This window comes from Lynx canadensis, chromosome E1, assembly GCF_007474595.2.
Source record: "Lynx canadensis isolate LIC74 chromosome E1, mLynCan4.pri.v2, whole genome shotgun sequence".
Lineage (NCBI taxonomy): Eukaryota > Metazoa > Chordata > Mammalia > Carnivora > Felidae > Lynx > Lynx canadensis.
In genome coordinates, this window is record NC_044316.2 from 36,972,668 (window position 1) to 36,992,518 (window position 19,851).

The 19,851-nt window shown below is 56.5% G+C and overlaps 1 protein-coding gene across 3 annotated transcripts; it reads right to left on the minus strand.

The window, feature by feature from the left end:
- Positions 1-544: 544 nt before the first annotated feature.
- Positions 545-16,633, minus strand: TBX21 (T-box transcription factor 21). 3 transcript variants are annotated; one of them, XM_032591084.1, is made up of 9 exons: positions 16,572-16,633; positions 14,493-14,583; positions 13,794-13,978; positions 11,115-13,653; positions 3,440-3,594; positions 2,967-3,088; positions 2,264-2,422; positions 2,065-2,126; positions 545-1,819 (listed from the first exon to the last, which is right to left on the minus strand). In XM_032591084.1, exons 4-9 carry the CDS (start codon positions 11,603-11,605, stop codon positions 1,201-1,203), a joined length of 1,608 nt encoding a protein of 535 aa, XP_032446975.1. In that variant the 5' UTR covers positions 11,606-13,653; positions 13,794-13,978; positions 14,493-14,583; positions 16,572-16,633; the 3' UTR covers positions 545-1,200. The 3 variants fall into 3 exon arrangements, with proteins under 3 accessions (XP_032446975.1, XP_030151476.1, XP_030151474.1); XM_030295616.1 differs by lacking the exon at positions 13,794-13,978; XM_030295614.1 differs by lacking the exon at positions 13,794-13,978 and having other exon boundaries at positions 14,325-14,583.
- Between the last annotated feature and the right edge of the window lie 3,218 nt (positions 16,634-19,851).

Sequence of the window (19,851 nt, forward strand, 5' to 3'; positions counted from 1 at the left end):
TGGCTCAGTTGGTTAAGCCTCTGACTTCGGCTCAGGTCATGATCTCATCGTTCGTGAGTTCGAGCCTCTAGTCGGACTCTGTGCTGACAGCTCAGAGCCTGGAGCCTGCTTCAGATTCTATGTCTCCCTCTCTCTCTCTGCCTCTTCCTCGCTCGCACTCTATCAAAAATAAATAAACATTTAAAAAAATTTTTTTTAATTTTTAAAAAAATGCAAAGAGAAATCAAGGCTTCTCCCCACAGAGCTCCCAGCCCCCACCCAGCCCTGTCCTGGGGTCTCGCCCTCCCACCCCTCGTCCGCAGGTCAGGCAGAGGAACCATTCTCTGTCCCAAGGTGTCTTACAAGGTGGAATCAACCATCAACCTTCAGGACATGTGGTCTTGCTCTGTTGATCCCCTGAGTGAAGCCACTCTGGGTTTCTAGAAGAAGGCACAGGTCCTTGGGAACTGCAGCTGCTGTTGGAGAGCTTTGGTGCACCTGCAAATCCCAGCGGGGTGAGTCCCCATCCACGTCCCCCTCCAGGGACCTGAAGCAGGACACATTCTCCAGTTTCATGTTTATTTGCAGAAAGTGATGAAGACAAAAGAAATATATCCAGACACCACTCTCTGTACAATAAATAGCCTCCCCATTCCAAAAAGGAAAAAGAAAAAAGCGTGCGTGCCCCCATAATCACCACCCCCAAAGACTTCGCTTCTTGAGGTGTGCACCAACCCCCCCTTCCCCGCCCTTCCTTGGGACCCCACTGTCTCTGCGCAGGGGGGGTCCGGGCCAGCCGCCCAAAGTCATCGGCGCAAACGAAACTGCGCAAAGTTAGTTCTATAAAGGAAGACGGTCTCCAGTTCCCAGCCAGCCCCACCGGACCCCTACCCAGTCCCAGAGAAGAGCGGAAAGCTCCTTTGTGGCCAAGACCCTCTTGTTCTCCGTTCTCTGTTCTCCAGCTGGGAACCCACAGCCAGAAGCAGCACCAGGGAAATGATTGTAGTTAGGGCCGAGGAAGGGGCAGGGGACACTCCTCTCAGGTTTCATCGTGGGCCGGAAGCAGCAAGTGAACCCCAGAACCCCCTCTTCCTCAACCAACTACAAAAGGAGAAGAGACAGAGGGAGCTGGGTCCTCTCAGTCCTGAGTCTGTCGTCTGCATTAGTTGGTGTCCTCCAACCTGATAACACTGTTTCTGTGCCTTTCCCCATGTCATCCCCTCAGTTGGGAAAATAGCTATAAAACTGGCCTTCGGTTTCCTTATCAAAAGGAGAAGGGGCCCCAGCAGGAGAGGAGCTATCGCCGCTGGAAGGATAGGGGGACACACGCCTCCTCTTAGAGTCTCCTTCACCCAGTCCTGAGTCACTGGACTCCGGCCGCAGCGGGGTGATCTCAGTCCACACGGAGGGGGAGCCCTGGTCCTCCGGGCCCCGTCCCTCTGAAGCTCCGGGACCGGGTTCCATGGGCACAGTCCGCATGGGGCGGAACCAGCTGCCTGGGCCCATCTTGGGAGGGTACTGGGGGGCCACAGGCCAGCCAGCTCCAGGCGTCAGGACCTCTTGGCCTCGGTAGTAGGACACGGTGGGTCCAGGGGCGGAGGGCAGGAATGCAGGCTTCATGCTGACCGCTCGAAACTCGGCCTCATAGCTGTGGTCCCGGGGGGGCCCCAGCCAGTAAGGCTGGGAAACCACATCCTTGGCTTGCCCGGGAAGGTCGGAGTAGAAGCGACTGGGAACGGGATACTGGTTGGGTAGGAGAGGAGAGTAGTGGTCTCCCCCAAGCAACTGACAGTTGGGTCCAGGCGGGGAGGGGACGCTGCTGTCAACAGATGCATACATGCTAAAAAAAAAAAAAAAAAAAAAAAGGAGGCAAGAAAAGCGGTCACAAACAGAACCACTGACCTGTAAGCCTGCCTACTGCACGTCCCTCCCTGGACCCTCTTGCCCTGCCGGCCCTCCAGCATCCACCCCACCCCTGCCCACCCCCAGGGAAGGAGACGTGCTCAGCACCAGTCTGGAGTCGAGTCCCAGGAGGAACCAAGAGGAGGCCCTCTGCAAAGGTGAGCTGAACCCAGTGGCACTTACGACTCAAAGTTCTCCCGGAATCCTTTGGCAAAAGGGTTATTATCAATTTTCAGCTGAGTGATCTAGAGAGAGGGGAAATAGAGGCACCTGAGTCCTGAGTCTGGTGCCAGAGAACTTCCGAATTCCCCACCAAGGAAGCCTGTGGGCCTCCCTCTCCCCTCCTGTCCCTCGAGGCTCAGCCCCGCCCGGCAGCCCTCACCTCTGCATTCTGGTAGGCGGTCACGGCAATGAACTGGGTCTCTTGGAAGGTGAAGACATGTGTGTTGGAGGCGTTGCAGGCCGCCTCCGGCTCCCCATCGTTCACCTCGACGATGTGTAGCCGAGGCTGGTACTTATGGAGAGACTGGAGCACGATCATCTGAGAGAGAGCCAGATGCTTGTGGGGGTCTACGGGTCCTCTACCCCCACCCACGGCTGGTCCTGTGGCCAGGCTAGAAGGGACCCTGAGGTCATAGCGTCCATTCCCCTGCCCTGCTACCACGTAGCTTCCCCCAGGCCTTCTAACTCTGGTGCCCAGCCTCTCCAGGGCACCACTTCTGCCCTCTTGCCCTGTTTCCTACCCACAGATGTCCGTTGTGACCAAGGTATTAGCACAAGCAAGGCTTCTCAAGGCTCTGTTCAACTTAGACTCCGCGTCCATTTCCTGAGGCCGCGGGCACCAACCCTATGCCCAGCATGGCACACGAGTGATGGCGGCCTCAGGTTTGATGAAGAAAGCCCCAGGGCCAGCTTGGCCCATGTCATCCTGAATGCAACCCCGTGTCTGCCCCTGAGACTCAGCTTCCTCCCACCTCATCTTCCCCGCACGGTGCATGGAAAAGAACCAGAGTCAGAGAGGAAGAAAAGGGACTTTCACAGAACAGAATCAGCCAGGAGGGGTGGGGGGTGGCGAGGAATCCCACCTGGGTCACATTGTTAGAGGCCCCTTTGTTGTTCGTGAGCTTTAGTTTCCCGAACGAAACTTCCTGGCGCATCCAATGGGCTCCAGTATTGGGGGAATCTGGGTGGACGTACAGGCGGTTTCCTGTGGACAGTTAACCTCTTTGGCATGCAGCCCCCGGGGGACCAGAGCCCTGGTGAGATGGGGCTTCTTTGCCTGTTCGGAGGGGGATGTCGAAAAGGCTGCAGGGGCAGGACTAGATGGGTCAGGGCAAGGGGAGGTGGGCACAGAGGACTAAGCAGAAGACAGGCTAAGGCAGAAGAGAGAAGAGAGGACAAACAGAACGGGGGTGAGAAGTGGGAGGGGACAAGGGTGGGATGGGGAGTTAAGGCTTAGGTGTAGCGGGCAGTGGCTCGCGGGTTCCTCCTGGGTCCACCAGGGGGCGCTCAGTCTCGGCGAAAAAGAGCATCCAGGGTTCTCCAGGGGGCTTCCTACCTGGCATGTTGCCCTCAGCCTTGCCACACTGCACCCACTTGCCGCTCTGATACCGCCAGTGGTGCTGGTCCACCAAGACCACGTCCACGAACATCCGGTAATGGCTGGTGGGCTCCAGCCCCGCCACAGTAAATGACAAGAACGGGAACATCCGCCTAGGGAGAACAGAAAGACCCACCAACATCCGTCAGCCCCCCAACGTCGCAGACAGCCACCCCTGTGCCAAGGCTTTCAGCGATGTGCTGGAGTCAGCTTCCACCCCTCAAGAGAGCCAAGCGGGGGGCGCCTGGGTGGCGCAGTCGGTTAAGCGTCCGACTTCAGCCAGGTCACGATCTCGCGGTCCGTGAGTTCGAGCCCCGCGTCGGGCTCTGGGCTGACGGCTCAGAGCCTGGAGCCTGCTTCCGATTCTGTGTCTCCCTCTCTCTCTGCCCCTCCCCCGTTCATGCTCTGTCTCTCTCTGTCCCAAAAATAAATAAACGTTGAAAAAAAAAAAATTAAAAAAAAAAAAAGAGAGCCAAGCGGAAATGCCAGCCAGTCGCTAAACAATGCCATAACTAAAACTGAAATTATATCAACTTACAATTAAATACATTATCGGCCGAGGTGATAAATACGCAAAACTCGTCGCTTCTCAGTTCGTTTACTACATTTTCCTGTTATCTCTGCTCGTGAGGTTACTTTTTTTCTTTTTTCAATTTTTTAATGTTTATTTATTTTTGAGAGACAGAGAGCCAGCGGGGGAGGGGCAGAGAGAGCCGGCGACACAGAATCCCAACGCACACTCCCGGGTTCCGAGCGGTCCGCACAGAGCCCGACATGGGGCTCGAACTCACCAGCCGTGAGATCGTGACCTGAGCTGAAGCCAGACGCTTAGCTGACTGAACCACCCAGGCGCCCCATCTTGAGGTTACTTACATCTCTTGTTCCCACCTGGCGGAAAATACTAGATAACCGTGCTACGGCACGTCTCTTCCCAACTCTGCATCCAGGGATACCACAAGCGTAGCTTGAAATCAGCCACCATAGAGCACGGAAATCAGCAAACACTATGAATCAGGGCTTTTTCGCTGTTCTTCTTTCAGAGGGTCAGTTGATGGACTCGGTCTCGAATCTTAGTTTGCTTCCTAGCCGGGAGCAAAGCCACAAGCCGGGCCCCAGAGGCACTTCCCCATAGGCCCTCGTGCCTCAGTCTCCCAAGCCCTCGTCTGGTCTCAGTCCCCGCCCCATCCTCTCCACTGTGGTCCTCGCGGTGCCATGATGCTCCCAGCCCTGTGGCACCCAGGCTCCCCCTGCCCCCAGCCCCCCCGGGACCAGATGTCTGTGGATGGCCTGCCCCAGGCCTCAGCCATCAGAGAAGTAGCTAAAATCCTAGGTGGAACTTCCCAGCCACCTGGAAGAGGACTCTGTTGAGCACAGTCCCCACTCTCAAAGGCCTGGCTCGCAGGAAAAGTGGAGGGAGTCGAGGCTGGGATGCTGTATTATCCTCTATCGCGCCAGAGCAAGAGAGCCGGAGAAGGAAGCACTTTCATACCACACCCATCTCGCCACTTCCACCATCACCGATCCTGATGGCTTGGCTTTTCTTTTCCAACCCAAGCAGGAAGAGCAGATTTTGCAGGATGGCAGAATCTCACCCTCATCAGAATTACGTTTCATTCCCACACACCTCTCTCCTCCTCCTACAAGAAGTCATGCAGGGTGGGAAGAAAGACACCAGTCCCTGAGTCAGGAGACCTGGGGGAGGGAGAGTGCCAGAGACCTAGGAACACTTTTGGGGGGCATCCTAGTCCTTAGGCATTCCCAGAACGACACCCTTAAGAACCTTGGGAAGGTCTCCCGACATTCCTGTCTTCTCCGGACTCTCCTATGCTGAGAAAAAAAAAAAGAGGCTTACTGGCCCTATGACCTTAGATAAGTTAATTCCCAAACCAAACCTCAGTTTCTTCACCTGTAAGTGGGGACAGTAACTCCTGTTCATTTTTCCTCTGAGAGCTGTTAAGAAGTTTGAAAGATGCGAAACTCAGCTCATCCGGTCCCTCCTCCACCCCACCCTCTCCCAGGCCCCGAGCTATCAAAGCCCTCAGGCCCTCAGGGCTGAAGGACCCCAAGCAAGCGTCCAGAGTTCTGGAGCCCAGGGGCTCAGCAGGCCAGCTGACTTGAGAAATCAAAGGTGACAGATGAGGCCTTGAACAATTAAGGTTGGGGCAATATTTTAACTCGCCTCTACCACCGACTCCTTCTATGACGCAGTCGGGTCGCACACATTTTTTGTATCATAACCAGCTCCCCTTCAAACTTGTAGGAATAAAGGAAGAGAAGGAACGTATTCATTGTGTCTCTACTTAGCAGTAGCCAGTCCTTTGAAAGGTAATAAAAAAAAAAGTCTGTTTTTTATTAGTTATTTTTGAGAGAGGGAGAGCGTGAGCAGGGGAAGGGCAGAGAGAGAGGGACACAGAGGATCCGAAGCGAGCCCGACACAGACAGCCAAGAGCCCGCTGCAGGGCTCAAACTCACAAACCGTGAGATCACGACCTGAGCCAAAGTCGGATGCTTAATCCACTGGGCCACCCAGGAGCCCCTGAAATGTACAATGTTACTTCCAAGTTTATACTTGAAGCAGCCAAGGACTGGAGACCCGTGTTGACGGATCCTTGGTGGGAGAACAGTGTCGGGGGCTCCTGACTGCAGCATACATGCCCTGGGGGCCATCTCTCTACCCTGCTTAGCTCTGGTAGAGGGAAATGCAGGAGAAGCGGGAAGAGAATGGGGGAAAGGGGGAAGAGAAGGGAGGTCTCATTTCACCCTAAAAGTCTAGAATCACCACCAGCTGGAATCCCAAAATAGCCCCTGATTTACATGACACTTTGCTGGGAAGGAACAGGGTCTGATGCCAAAGGAAGCCCTTCAAAAAGACCACTTACCGGGTGCCTGGGGGGGTCTCAGTCGGTTAAGCATCCGACTTCGGCTCAGGTCAAGATCTCACGGTTCGTGGGTTCGAGCCCCACGTCAGGCTCTGTGCTGACAACTCAGAGCCTGGGGCCTGCTTCGCATTCTGTGTCTCCCTCTCTCTCTGCCCCTGCCCCGCTCGCGCTCTGTCTCTCTCTCAAAAATAAAGTAAACGTTAAAAAAAATAAAAAAAATAAAAAACCAAAAAGACCACTTACCATCGTGCCCTCAGAGGACAGGGCCCGAGACTCTAAATTCCTGAGCTAGGGACTTCAGGACTATCCCATCTTGAAACGATTCGCAGGGTCACCACACCCTCCACCCCATCCTGAACGCCTCTGATAAGTTCCAATTCACCGTCATTACGTACAGATTAAAAGGAGGTGATTTTTCGTCAGTCATGTTGGCAAAGTGGTTCACAACTGATATCCAACGCTGCTGAGTCTGTGGGGAAAGGGGTCCTCTCACACACTACTGGTGCGGGTGTAGATTAGTATCACCTTTTAGGAGGATATCCCAGCACTACCTTGTACCTATCGAAATGCAAAATGTGCTCAGGCATCAAAGGATCTCCCCTACCCCCCCCCATCAACCTCAGATCCAACTTCATGGAAATTAGATAGTCACTAGCAAACAGCCGATGGAAAACAAAGCTGTTTTCACCTGCCCCAAGAGAAATTAAGCCAGTGAGTCCAAATTAAAGAGGCTTAGAACTAAAAAAAAAAAAAAAAAAAAAAAATTGTCTTAGGGGCACCTGAGTGGCTCAGTTGGTTAAGCATTGGACTCTTGGTTTCAGCTCAGGTCATGATCTCACGGTTCGTGAGTTCGAACCCCGCGTCTGGCTCTATGCCGACAGCTCAGAGCCTGGAGCCTGCTTCGGATTCTGGGTCTCCCTCTCGCTCTGCCCCTCCCCTGCTCACGCTCTCTCTCTCTCTCTCTCTCTCTCAAAAATAAATAAAACATTAAAAAAAATTTTTTTTAGTTGTTTTAAAGATCTAAGAAGTTCTCCGAGTCGGGAACGTGGAGAAGGGAAAACCACCATGGCTAGGAGGCCAGTGATCCAGGATCGGTTAGCACTGAAATTGTTTTATCAACCCCTAAATTCACACATACATACACAAATGCGAACTGAGCTCCTTAACAACAGAACTACCCAAAGTTATCTTAATTATAATAATCAACTAATCACACCCAGAAAAGTGGGGATTGCCAGCAATGAATGCACACCCACACACCCACACACGCAGACACCCGCCTCTCTCTTCCTCTACTGAGAATGTCTACCATCAACTATTCTCTGCACACCAACACATTCACAGCACACACACGCGCTGCCACACAGAAACACAGCGCAAGTCTGGTGTAGGCACCCCGAAACTTCACAAACACACAAACTTCAACTCCAACGTCTCCACTTGGTCGGTCCAACATTTTATCTCACTTTCCCCTCCCAGTCCCACCCGAGAGGCCTGGGTCAGTCTCTGGCGCTGGGAACTGCCATCCCCACCCCCACTGCCGCTCCCCACCTTGCTGCTACTGCCCATGGAGGAGAGAGTGACTGTCGCTTGTCCATAGTGAGGGATGGGTCTAGGGTGGGTGGGAGAGGAAGGATCTGGGAGGGAGTGAGTCAGCCCAAGGCAAAAGGCTGTGGGGTTGTGGGTGGGCCTGGGCTGGAAGGATTTTTCAAAAAGGAAGAAGGCCGTGGGTGATGCGGTGGTGACTGGCAGGTCACTGGAACCCACGGGGGGACAGGCCAGCTCTCCAAAGCAGGGTAGGAAGGGTGCCGTTCTCTGAGCCCAAGGCTTACTTTTCAGACGTCAGTAGCACAAGGAAATGGCCGCCGACTTCCCAGATCTCTGGAGCCCAAGTTCAGGTACGGGGCTGAGTTGGGGCCAGTGGGACTGAACTGGAGATGGTATGTTCTCTGTCCCTTCCACCCCATCATGGGACCCCTGAGGCCTGCTCCAAGGGAGGCATCAAAGGAGATGGTGAGGTCCCCTTCTAACAGGAACCTCAGAGTGTCCGAAGCTGTCCCTCAGGATGGATCGAAAGCGTGAGGATTGTGACACAGTCACACACAATTACAAAATGATCTGGGAAATTTGATGCTATTTATGAATTTCTTCTCAGGTTTGCTAATAGTATCGTGCTCGCTTTTATTTTATTTTTTATTTTTTTTTTAACATTTATTTATTTTTGAAAGAGAGAGACACACAGAGCATGAGTGGGGGAGGGACAGAGAAAGAGAGAGACAGAGAATCCGAAACAGGCTCCAGGCTCTGAGCTGTCAGCACAGAGCCCGATGCAGGGCTTGAACTCACAAACGGTGAGATCATGACCCGAGCCGAAGTCTGACGCTCAGCCGACTGAGCCACCCGGGCGCCCCGTGTTTACTTTTCAAAAGCCATTTTTAGACGCGCATCGAGAAATTTGAAGGATGAAAACTCTTTCATAGTGTCTAGGATTTACTTACTAAATCCTTAACATCATCACCGATAAAGCTGCAGACTGGGGAGTGGAAGTGAGTGAGTGAGAATAAAGAAGAAACAAGATTGGACCAGGGGTGACTACTGCCGAAGCTGGTGATGGGTAGGTGGAGGCCTGTAAGGTTTTTCTCTTTGCTTTTGTATATTTTGGAACTTTTCGTAATAAAAGAAAGTAGGTGTATGGATCTCAAAGGGAGACAACAAAACTCATCAAGAGAGAATTATTCAGCAAGAACACGAAGGAAAGAAGGAGGCCACAGGGTAGCGATGGTGACCCGCAGAGACACATCCCTGTGAGACACCTCCCTCGCCAGGCCACGGGCAGCCCGCCGCCAGTCCGGCGCCCATTGGGTCCCTGACGTTCTGGCCAATGCTCCGTCTACCCCACCCCTCAAGGCTGGAAGGGCCAATTGTAGGGAGGCCAGGGCCTTCCCCCAGGGTGGGAAGGGCTTCCTGACCATCTGAGGAGAGCGGAGGCCTGAGTTCAGGTCTGCTGGGTGACAGAGTGCGAGCCACTCGGTCCCTAGGCTTCAGCACCCCTACCTATAAATGGGGAGACGGCTTGACCTACGTAGCATACTGTAAAATAATGGAAGTGAAAGCACTCTGAATGCATCAATGCCTTTGGACAGTATAGGCTGCTGTTTTTACTCCTGGCCGTGAGGGGCTGGAGAAAGAAAGCCAGGCGGGTACCGTCTGGATTCTGGTGCCAGTTCTGCCAGTGACGGCTATGCTGTGCAACCTCAGAAGAGTCTCTTAGTGTCTCTGAGCCCGCTTCCCTGTCTGTGCAGGGAGGGGACTGGACAGGATCTTCTGGGTCCCCTCCAATTCAAACTTGATGGGACTAGAAGCCTGGGCTGTGCCTGGGAGCACTCCCAGCGGGCCGGGGTTGGGGGGGCACAGAGAGGAACCATCAGAAGGTTTAGGGGATGAAGGCCAATGCCATAATAAAAGACAATGCCAACTTCCCTGGGTTCATCCCAGAGAAAGAGAAACAACTCAGCAACTTGAAGCTGTTTGTGATTGGTGGACAGGTCCCTCAATCCCAGGCCACCCCACAGAAATCACTGGGAGGGAAGACTATCCCAGCAATGTCTACATTGAATGCCAACCCCCCAACCCTGGCCCAGCGTGGTGGCCTCTCCCTTCTCCCTCCCCAGCCCCCACACCGGGTATCTGCCCTTCAACACCTCCCGGGCGCACTGATGACACAGCCCCTCCACACAGAGGTCCTCCTTGGTCCCCTGCCCACACAGGCCCCCACTGGGAAGGGTGGGTGCATACTCTCACATGCCAGACACAGGCCGGGCCCACTCGGTGTTGCTTACTAAACAAATAACGCACTAACAGCAAGTTTCTCTTTCTTTCCTCATGCAGGAGGTTCTCTCCGGAAGCAGCACCCTCAGCCCCAAACCCTACCCCGCATGCTCTGGGCTCATAGGACACTAAGCCGTGGAGCCAGGGGTTCCCCAGGCTGGATGGTAGACTGGAAAGTATCTGGACAGGGATGAGGCAGACTTTCAGGGGACAGACCTCACGGGGAGCAGAGTGGGACTGGTGGCCAACTGGGACCTGGGGGCTCAGCGTCACCTGCTCAGGCCCATGGGTATGTGTGCTTTCCGTCAGGGCCTGCGCCTGGAAGGGATCTGTGCCCCCCACACACTTTACCACATCCCCCCCCCAAACACACTCACACCAGACATATGATCTCAAAGTACTACCGGAAGGGAAACTTGGCGACTGCTTCCCCGTGTCACCAAATCCCAGTCTTACCCACCTCCCAAAACTGACCTGTGCACAACACTGGCAAAAGGGCTGGGAGTGGGTAGGGAGCAGGGGGGGATAGGAGGGGTTGGGTACAGGAAGACCCTGCCCTCTCTTCCATTTCCCCACACATAGGCGCTAAGAGGGGTCCTGCCCTGTCAAACCCAACACACATGTCCCCCTCTGCCCACCGTGACCCCCACTGAGGCAGAGAGTGATCCCAAGGGCGCACCTCAATTCTGGGTGAAACCATAGGTACCCTCCCCCCTAACCCAGGACAACTTCTCATTGCACCCACTCTCCATCTCCCTTCTGAGTTCTATGTCTTAGGAGAAAACAACACTCAGACCTTTCCTGTCCCCACTACAACTCCCTCCCTGCTACCCCCAAAGTCTAAGCCGAACTGTGAAGGGCTCCGACACGAGAAGGATAAAACAAAACAAAACAGAACACTTGTTCCGGGCGCGCGTCTCACTCACCGTCCCTGCTTGGTGATGATCATCTCCGTCTGGTGCTGATTAAACTTGGACCACAACAGGTGGTTGTTGAGCGCGACTCTCAGCTTCCCGGACACCTCCAGCCCCGCCGGCAGTGCGTAGTCCTCGCGCGGCCCCGGGTAGAGAACCGAGCGCGGGTCCGGGGCCCCATAGCCGTCCCCAGGCTGGTAGCCCTCGGCACTCGCCGTCGGCGGGAAGGGCTCGCCCACCCCGGGGAAGCCGGCGGCCTGGGGCCGGGGCGGGTAGGCGTAGGCTCCGAGGAAGCGGCCCGGCGGAGCGGGCACCAGGGCGCCCCCGGGGTACGGCGCCCCCAGGCTGGCGCCCCCGCGACGGTCGGCCGCGTCCTGCGCGCCGGGCTCCGGGTAGAAGTAGCGGTTCTGCGGGTCGGCGCCGGGCGCCCGGCCCTCGTCGCTCGCCGGCATCGGCTCGGTGCCCGTCAGCATGTCTCCGCAGCCCGGCTCCACGATGCCCATCCGGGGCGGGCTGGCACCTTCCCGCAGCCGTCGGGGACCGGCCGCTCTCCGCGCGGGGGCAGGCGTGGGGGTCTTGAGAGTAGGGGCGGGGCCCCGGGGGCGGGGGCGGGGGCGGGGGGGGGCCCCACCGGAGCCCGGGCTCGGACGCCTGGGTCCTGCGCCCGCGTTTGGCGGGCGCGCAGCTGCTCCCGGGCTCCCTCTCCAGCGGGCCGCTGTCACTAGCGTCGCGGCGCCTTTGCTGTGGCTTTATGAAGCTCTCTGGGCTCCCCCCCACCCCCCCCCACCTCGGCCCCGCCCCGCCTCACCCCGCCCCCTCGTGGCTAATACTCGGCAAATTCGAAGCAGCCGCCGAGGACCGGAGGCCCCCACGGCGTGGCGGGTCCCCGCGCGCCGCCAAGTTCGCGCGTAAAGACTGCCTTCTGGAAAAGTCCACCGGTCCACCCGAAACGCCAGCCTGTTTCTCTCCTCTGGAGCCTCGTGGAAATTCCACCCATCCTTCCAGGCTCAGCTCAAAGGTCCCCTCCTACAGGAAGCCTTCGGTGATGGCCCAGATGAGACTCACAGGGCCTTGCGGCCGCACTCGCCGCTCGGCGCAGCAGCGGGGTCTGCACCCAGTACGAACTGCTTAGACCGCGAACATTCAGCAGATCACTGATGCCCACTGTGTGCCCAGGCTCTGTGCTAGGTGGCTGTGCCTGAAGTGTTTGCGCTCTTCCTGGGGGGGGGGGGCGGGCAGAGACCCAGCTGGGCTGTGTCCCATGCATCTCGTTCCAACAGCCCCAAGGCGGAGCTGGAAGCTGGGGGCAGCGGGAAGAGCTCCTTGAAAGGGATTGCACCCGCTGCAGCTTCAGGTTTGCAGGGCCGGCGGGGGCGGCCAGGGCACTGGAAGCAGCCCTGGGCTGCCCGTGCTCAGAGTCTCCTCCCTGGCTCTGCCTGTCACTCAGGTATGTGTGACCTGGGCAAGTCACTTCCCTTGCCTGAAAGGCAGCCTCCCAACCACACAATGGGGGAAATAAGCTGATTTCCTTTTCAGAGGGGCTGCGAGCCTTACCCTAGAGGGTGGACCTGTGCAGCACTTTCCAGTCTATTCTTCCCTCCGCTCGGAAGGCTGCTGGGAACAGGTTCAGAGCCCGCTGACGGGGCAGGACGCCCCCCACCCCACAACTTGTTCCGCAGGACTGCCTGCGAGATAGGACCACTACTAGGGCTTTTCTTTCTCTAGTTTGTTTTTCTGTTGAGTAACAGAGTCGTCTTAGGATGAAAACAATCCTTTCCCCCCAGTTGAAAACAGCATCATTGGGAGTTTTCTTGCACATACGGATAAAGCACACTCCTAGAAAATGTAAGCAGTAAAAATGGGACTGTTACAATAAACCACCCCAAACTCCATCCCGCAGAGGCAAACAGGATTCGCATTTTGGTGAGCACCTTTCCAGACGTCACTCCCTGCACACAGCCTTTCTGTCTTATGCGCGAACACACACACACACACACACACACACACACACACACACACACACACATTTTATATAAACACCACACGTGCTGCTTTGTAATGTGTTTTTTTTTTCACTCAATAAGGTGTCATGGAATTTTTTGCATGTCAATATATAGATAAAGATTTACATTTTAAAGAGGGTTTTGAAAAATACTTTCATATTTTCATCATGTTAAAGGTTAACCTCTCCTCTCCCCGCACCCTCCCAGCCCTCCTCACTTCTCCCCTGGGGGCTGGCCCCATCTCTATATCGCTGTCCCAGCCCAACAGGGCTCCACCCTTAGGGCTCCATGGGGACTCTCTGCTCCCAACTAGAGCTGAACCGAGAGGCAGGTTGGCAGGTGAAGGAGAAGCTGGGGACCCCAGGAGGCGGGCATGACCCAGGAAGGGTGGAGGGAGGGAGAATCAGCACATTCCCTGAAAATGGAGACCCGATACAAGACAGCACCAGAACTGGGGACTGGCCCCTCCCACCCTTTTACCCACCATTTCCCCATGCTTCAGGGAGGCGGGAAGTTTCTGCCTGCTGTTCCGAGTGGGGCAGCATTGCCTGAAAGAGATGGTGACCTTGGGACCCCTGGCTACTTTTTGAGAAACACGACACATTTCAGTAACACTTCCCTGAATGACTAATTTCCCCAGGAGACTTGAATGCTGACATCTCTTTTGGGGGACGTTTTTGCTAAGTACCTGACTGTGGAAGGCCAAATGGAGTTTTGTTCTTCCTTCTCTCTCTCCCTCCTCTCTTCCATGCCAATCCTCAGGTCAAGAGATCCATCCCCCTGCCTCTGAACAGGATGACCTGAGCTCCCGCCCCGGTTTCCAGGGCAGAAGGGATTATGAATCTCAGAGTCAGGTGGACCTGGGGACAGTCCCTAGAGGAAGAAGGTGATTGGAGGCAGTCTCTCTGTAACTTGATGGGCTGTTAGGGGGTCATCAACCCCAGATTCCTCACCCCCTCACTCCAATTTCTTCCAAAAAAGAAAGTGCTTGTGAAAAGCGGGGGCCGAGTGGCCCTGGCGTCACCACCGCCAGTCCCGCCCCTCTGCCAGCTTGGGTGAGAACCCTGGCAGTGACACCTCCTCCTCCTGTTGCCACCTCACCCTCTTCCCAGGCCCTGAGGCTGGAGGCGTGGGAAAGGGGGTTCAGGACACCAGGTCCCCTGGGATCCCCTCACTTCCCCATCACCGCCCCTCCCAGTTCCTCCCCCATCCCATGCACCTGCTGAGCATCCAGAAGGCTGGCCCTGGGGGGGGGGGGGTGGAGGCAGAGCAAAGACACACAGGGTCTGTGTCCAGGATTTGAGAGTCATGGTCTCCAACAAAGATCCCATGTTAGGAGACAAGCTGGGTGGTGACTGTGGGAAACTGAATGGCCCGCCAAACTCACACATCCCGTTGGCGGCCAAGCCAGGGCTGCAGCCCTGGTGTCTTGACTCCTGGTCCAGTGTCCTTCCCACAAGAGTGTCTGCCTTCCCATTCTGAGACAGAACAAGAACAACAAATGAAAAGTCCGTGCAATCGCACTGGAAAACAGAAAAGAAAATTGCCCCTAACCCGCCAGCTTGGACACTAGTTTTCTTCACCCTGTTGTTCCCCGCATGTATTCAAGGTTCCTTGTCAGGCCGTTTCAAGACTCGCCACACCTGTGGGTCAGGAACTGTGCCAGAAGGCTGTTACAGTGTGGGTTCCCGGGACCTGCCTCCGGAGATTCTGATTCCCAGACCTGTGGCCGGTCCCCAGAATCCGTGCGTTCAAGAAGGACTACGAGTGACACTGGGCTCCAGAAAGTCTGTACATCCCACTCTCAGCTCCCGTCCCACCCCACTCTTCCACCCCCAAGCCCAGGGCCACAGAAAGACCTTCAGTGTGCCTTGACCTTGCTGGGCGTGTGCGCCTGGCTGCAGTGGATGGAAGAGGGTTCAAGGACTGAGTTATGGCTGCCACAGACGTGGAGAAGGTGTTCTGACTGAAGCTTCAGGACCGGATAATTCGTCCCTCACCCCAGAATCTAACAGCCACCCAGGGCTGTCTCCTTAAAATGTGTGGATCGCTGAGCTCCCCCAGGATCCAGAAGGCTCCCGGATGTGGTCACACTGCACGGGGCACAGGGCAGGGAGGGCTGGGTGGCCAGCTCGGGGAAGCTGGGAGAGGGTGGCTGTTCGTGGAGACTCAGAGGCATCAGGACCCAGGATGTCTCCCTTCCACCCTCCCAGGCCCAGCCTGAGAGACCGTGAGAAGGTGGCTAGGTGACAGAGAAGGGGACAGCATGTTGGGGATGAGGCAAGAAAGGAAAGAGAGCCAGTGCCGGGCCTGGGCTGTTCTGAAAGGCATTTAGAGATGGAGAGGGGCAGGGACCATGAAGTCCACACGTGCCCCACTGAGGAAATCTCAAGTCGGGGTCGGGGGGCGTGCAAGACAGAAGAGAGGGCAAGGGGCGAGTGAGAGGGAGGTCTACAAAGGCAGAGCTGCCTGTGGGTGCTGGGGGTGGGGCAGAGGGAAATGGAAACCCCGATTCCAACCCTTGCTGGCTGTGTGGCCTGTTGGAGCAGCTTAACCTCTCTGGTTTCCTTGTCAGCAAAAAGAGCCAGTAGACCTTCTCCAAGGACAAGCTGGGTGAACTGCATCTCCAGGGAGTTGTGAGGTAATGTAAAGGGGAGGGGTTTGCCCGCCCCGAGGCAGGCACAGATCTGAGGCACCTCTCTTCCTCTCTTCCAAGCTGTCCTCTCCCCCCTGTGGTATCCGTGGGTCCCTCACAAAGGGTCCTCAAATCCAGCCTCCAGCCTTCCACTAAGGGCCCTGCCTGGGCCTAATGAGAACCTCTCCGTAAGACTCCAGCTCAGAGATGACAGGTTTCCCCTCCTGAAATGCCCAGTCACCATTCCCTGGAGACTCATGTCTCTGAGATGGGCCAGACCCCAGGGATCCTGGGGTCCCAGAGATCAATTAGGCTCAGCCACTGCCCCTGAAGAGCTCCTAGCAACGTGATCCCAGGGCCAGAGTTCTCGAGCCCCTCATCCCACTTGCCCCTCGCAGCCCAGCAGCCTCTGTGCACATACATGACCCATGTGTGCGCCCACACACAGCACACAGGGCCATGCTGGACAAACCCTGTGACAGTCCCCACAGCCACACCTCTTCTCTTGTCCCACGTCCAGCCTCTCTGGGCTCCTTGGGTATCTGCCTCTGCTCACCCCTCACCCGCCCTGAATGCCCTCCCCCTTCGGCCCAGATTGCCAGTCCTTCAGAGAGCACAGCCGGAACCATCGGATTAACAGCCAGGGAGGGCAGAAGGGGAGCACCTGTAGAACCCCTCCCCCCATGACAGCTGCAGGAGTTCTGTGTCCCCGGCACCCAGCACCCAGGGGTCAGTGTGGGCTCATCTCAAGGTCAAAGGCTCTGGGTTCTTACCCCCAGGCTGGCTCACCCTTCCCTGCCCCACACCCCCTCAAGGCTGGACAGCCCTTACCATTTGGCTCCAGGCCATGCCTGGGTCTTTCTCCATTTCAGTCCTTCACCCTCTATGGGCACCTATCAGGGACCATCTCTTTTGGTCGCTAACTGTTCTCACCCCCGCCCCAGCTCTTCACACAATACCCACACCCCACACACCCCACCCCCACTGCTGTGCCTCCATACAGCACCCCCGCCCCCACTGTGTTCCAAGGCCTGGGCTCCTGTGTCTTTCTGAAGGGACGCTAAGATGTTGGGTACTTGAGCAACTCTGTAATCACGGGGGGGGGGGGGGGCAGGCCAGGTTATGGATGGGCAAGCCCAAGCTTCAGGGAGGCCCCGGGGAGAGGCTGTGTCACCCCCCCCCCTTCCTGGGGGAATCTCAGCAGACAGGCCCTTAATCTCAGGCAGGAAGCAGGGTCCGGTTACCAGGAGGGGAGGGGAATACCCTGGGCTAAGGGTAAAGGGAGCTTGGGGGGGGGGGCACCGCCACAGGGAGGAGAGGGAAGAAAAAGAAGGGTGAGTGGGATCTAATCAAGTTAACCCCTTCACAGCCAGGCTCCCCTCTTGTCATCCTGCGCTCTTTGGGACAACTCCTGGTCATGGGCTCTGCTGGGTGAGGTGCCTCTCATATAAGGCCACCCCCAGGGCCTCTGACCATAGGACAGCAGACTCCCTGCTGGGCCAGGCTCTCTCCAAGGCCCTCTTAAGACTGGCTTCCTGTGAGCCCTAGCTAGGCATCCTTGTTTGTCCCACGACTCTCTTTGTCTTTAGGGCTTCTGGTCTCTGTTGCTCTGGTATGTTTGCCTGATTCTGGGCCCCTCGGGGTCCCTGTGTCTCTGCCTGCGTTGCGGTGGGTCTTCCTTACATCCACCTCTGTCTCCAGGATCTGTCAAACCTCTGTGTGCTTGTCCTGAGTGCAGGCTCCACATCTACCTCATCTGCTCTCTTTGGGCCTCTGAGTCTGTCTGTCTCTGTTTCTCTACATCTATCAGGGTCTTGAGATCTATCTCGATCTCAGTGCGCCTGCTACACGTCTCTCTGTCTGTCTGTCTGTCTGGGACCGGGCCTCCATCTGTGAGTCTGCTCTGGGCCTGTCATCTCCGGCCTGAGTCCTTTGGCTTGTCCCTCTGCTTAACATCGTAGGGTGGAGATGAGCTGGGGCAGGCTGATGGGCTGGACCAGGGATGGACGAAAGAGGAAGGGAAAAGGGGACGTGGGTGGAAGTGGGGGTCAGAGATGAGGGGACAAGTCCCATTCTTAAATGGTGCCGAAAGCAAGCTGGATAGCCCTGAAACACCAGATGCAGCTCTGCCAGGCCACGGCAAGGGACGTGGCAGGGGACACACCTGGTCAGGGGTAGGGGCAGAGTTGCACAGAAACTGAAACAGGCATCAATGGAGAGGACCCAGAGGCAAATAGAAAGACAGATGGGGAGCTCTGGGTTCTGATCCGGGCTCCACCACTAGTCCCCAGTGACCTCTCTGTGGGGCGGGAGCAGGGGTGGGGTGGGGAGCACAGAGGAAGATTTCCCTAAACCCGGCACAGGAAACTGCTCGGCCCTTTCGGTCCCTCAAGGGGTATCCCAAAGTCCCATCCGTTACCAGCACCCTCTGTGTCTGTGATTGGGCTAGGGGCAGGTCAGAGGGAAGAATGGAGGTTAGACAGACGGAAGGACTTCCTGTTGCGCAGCAGGAGGGTGAGGAGGCCCAGATTCTCCTCCCAGCGGTCCTGGGCCCCTGTGTTGGGGCTGGGACTGGAGGGGCAGGGGGGTAGGGGCTCAGCAGCTGGGTAATTAGCCATCGCTCTCAAGCCCTGGGGGAGGGGCCGGCTGGACTGAAAAACCAACGCAAAGTGACAGGGGCAGTTTTGACACGCCGTGGAGCTGACGGGCCCAGGGGGCCAGGGCTTTGGGTTGGGGGGGGTGGGGTGAAATCCCATCAGATGATTAAAAAATAGGTCAGAGGGAAGAAGCTGCAGCCGGCACTGGGTCCGCGGTGAGAACGCCATGTAGCTTCCCCCGGGGGGCTTTGGGCCAAAATGGGGTGGGGGAGCTGGGGAACATTTGCAGGGGCGGGTGAGCTAGGAGTGAGGACAAGAAGGCTTCGGGCCCAGCAGCTGGCCCTCTGTCTCCCTCAGCGCTGTTTCATGGGGACACTTTGGGACCCTACCTGCAGTCTGCCTTCTGGCCTTCCTGGCCTTCCTGTTGAACCATCTTCTTCCTCGAAGGCAGGAAGATGCAGCCTCTGTCCACCCCACCCCGCCCGCGACATATATACACATTCTATTCTAGAAACCGAGACTGTGGCCCCCTCGGGAAGCTGTTCTTACCTTCTGGCCTCAAGCCCTCCTGCTACAAAGGCAGCCTGCTGACTTATCCCATGTCTCTTGCCCGGCTGAACAAATTCACCTACCCCTGCATCCTGCTTGGGGTCCACTTGGCCCTCCAGCCTGTTCTCAGAGCTTCCGTTTCCCTCTTTCTGTCCTTTTCCTCTTTCCCAACTCCTGCCATGAAGCCTCACCGTGTCCCAGGAAAGGCACAAGACAAAGAAAGGGCAAGGAGGAGTGAGGTAGGGGACCCAGGAGCCCGGGACAGGTTGATGATCTCCAAGCACTTAATGGATGGAAGATCGGTGACTGCCTGTATCAGACAGAACTCGGAAACACCACTGAAGTGTGTTCATTCCATGGAAGCAGCTTACAGCCACCTCCCACTCCATCTGCTTACGGTTGGGAAGTTCTTTCAGTTGTCTTCCCACAGCCCCTCGGATTGCAGCTCAGTCCCATTTCCTTTTCTGAGATCCCTCCAACCTATGGAGACGGTAGCCCTGCACTGTGGGAGTGGAATGGTGGCTCCCCGTGCCCTGCTCTGTTCCTCGGAAACCCCGGGCACAGGCGGGAGCCGGCCAGGAACCGGTGTCCGAGCGGAGGGACAAATCAGGCATCAGCAGGGCCATCCTCAGCTCAGTGGACACCTGGGTCCCTCCCACGGCAACGGAGGACACCCGAGGCCATGTTGGCATGAAAATGGATTTGGCTGGGTCTGACCTTGAGTTTAACCCCACTTACCACCCCAGACAAAGATCCGCTGTGACACGCAAGTCTGAGATTTCCCCGGGAGCCTGTCGTCTGCTGCCCACCCCCCTCAGTTACCCAGAAAGTGTCACAAGGCGTCCTGCCAACCTTCTTCCACTAGGGCCATGGGCAGCTGGCACTCTGTGCGGGGCCCTGAGACAGCCCCTGGACCCGCATCTCCAGCCACAGGGGGCACGAAGCTGGTGTGGCCGCCCATCACT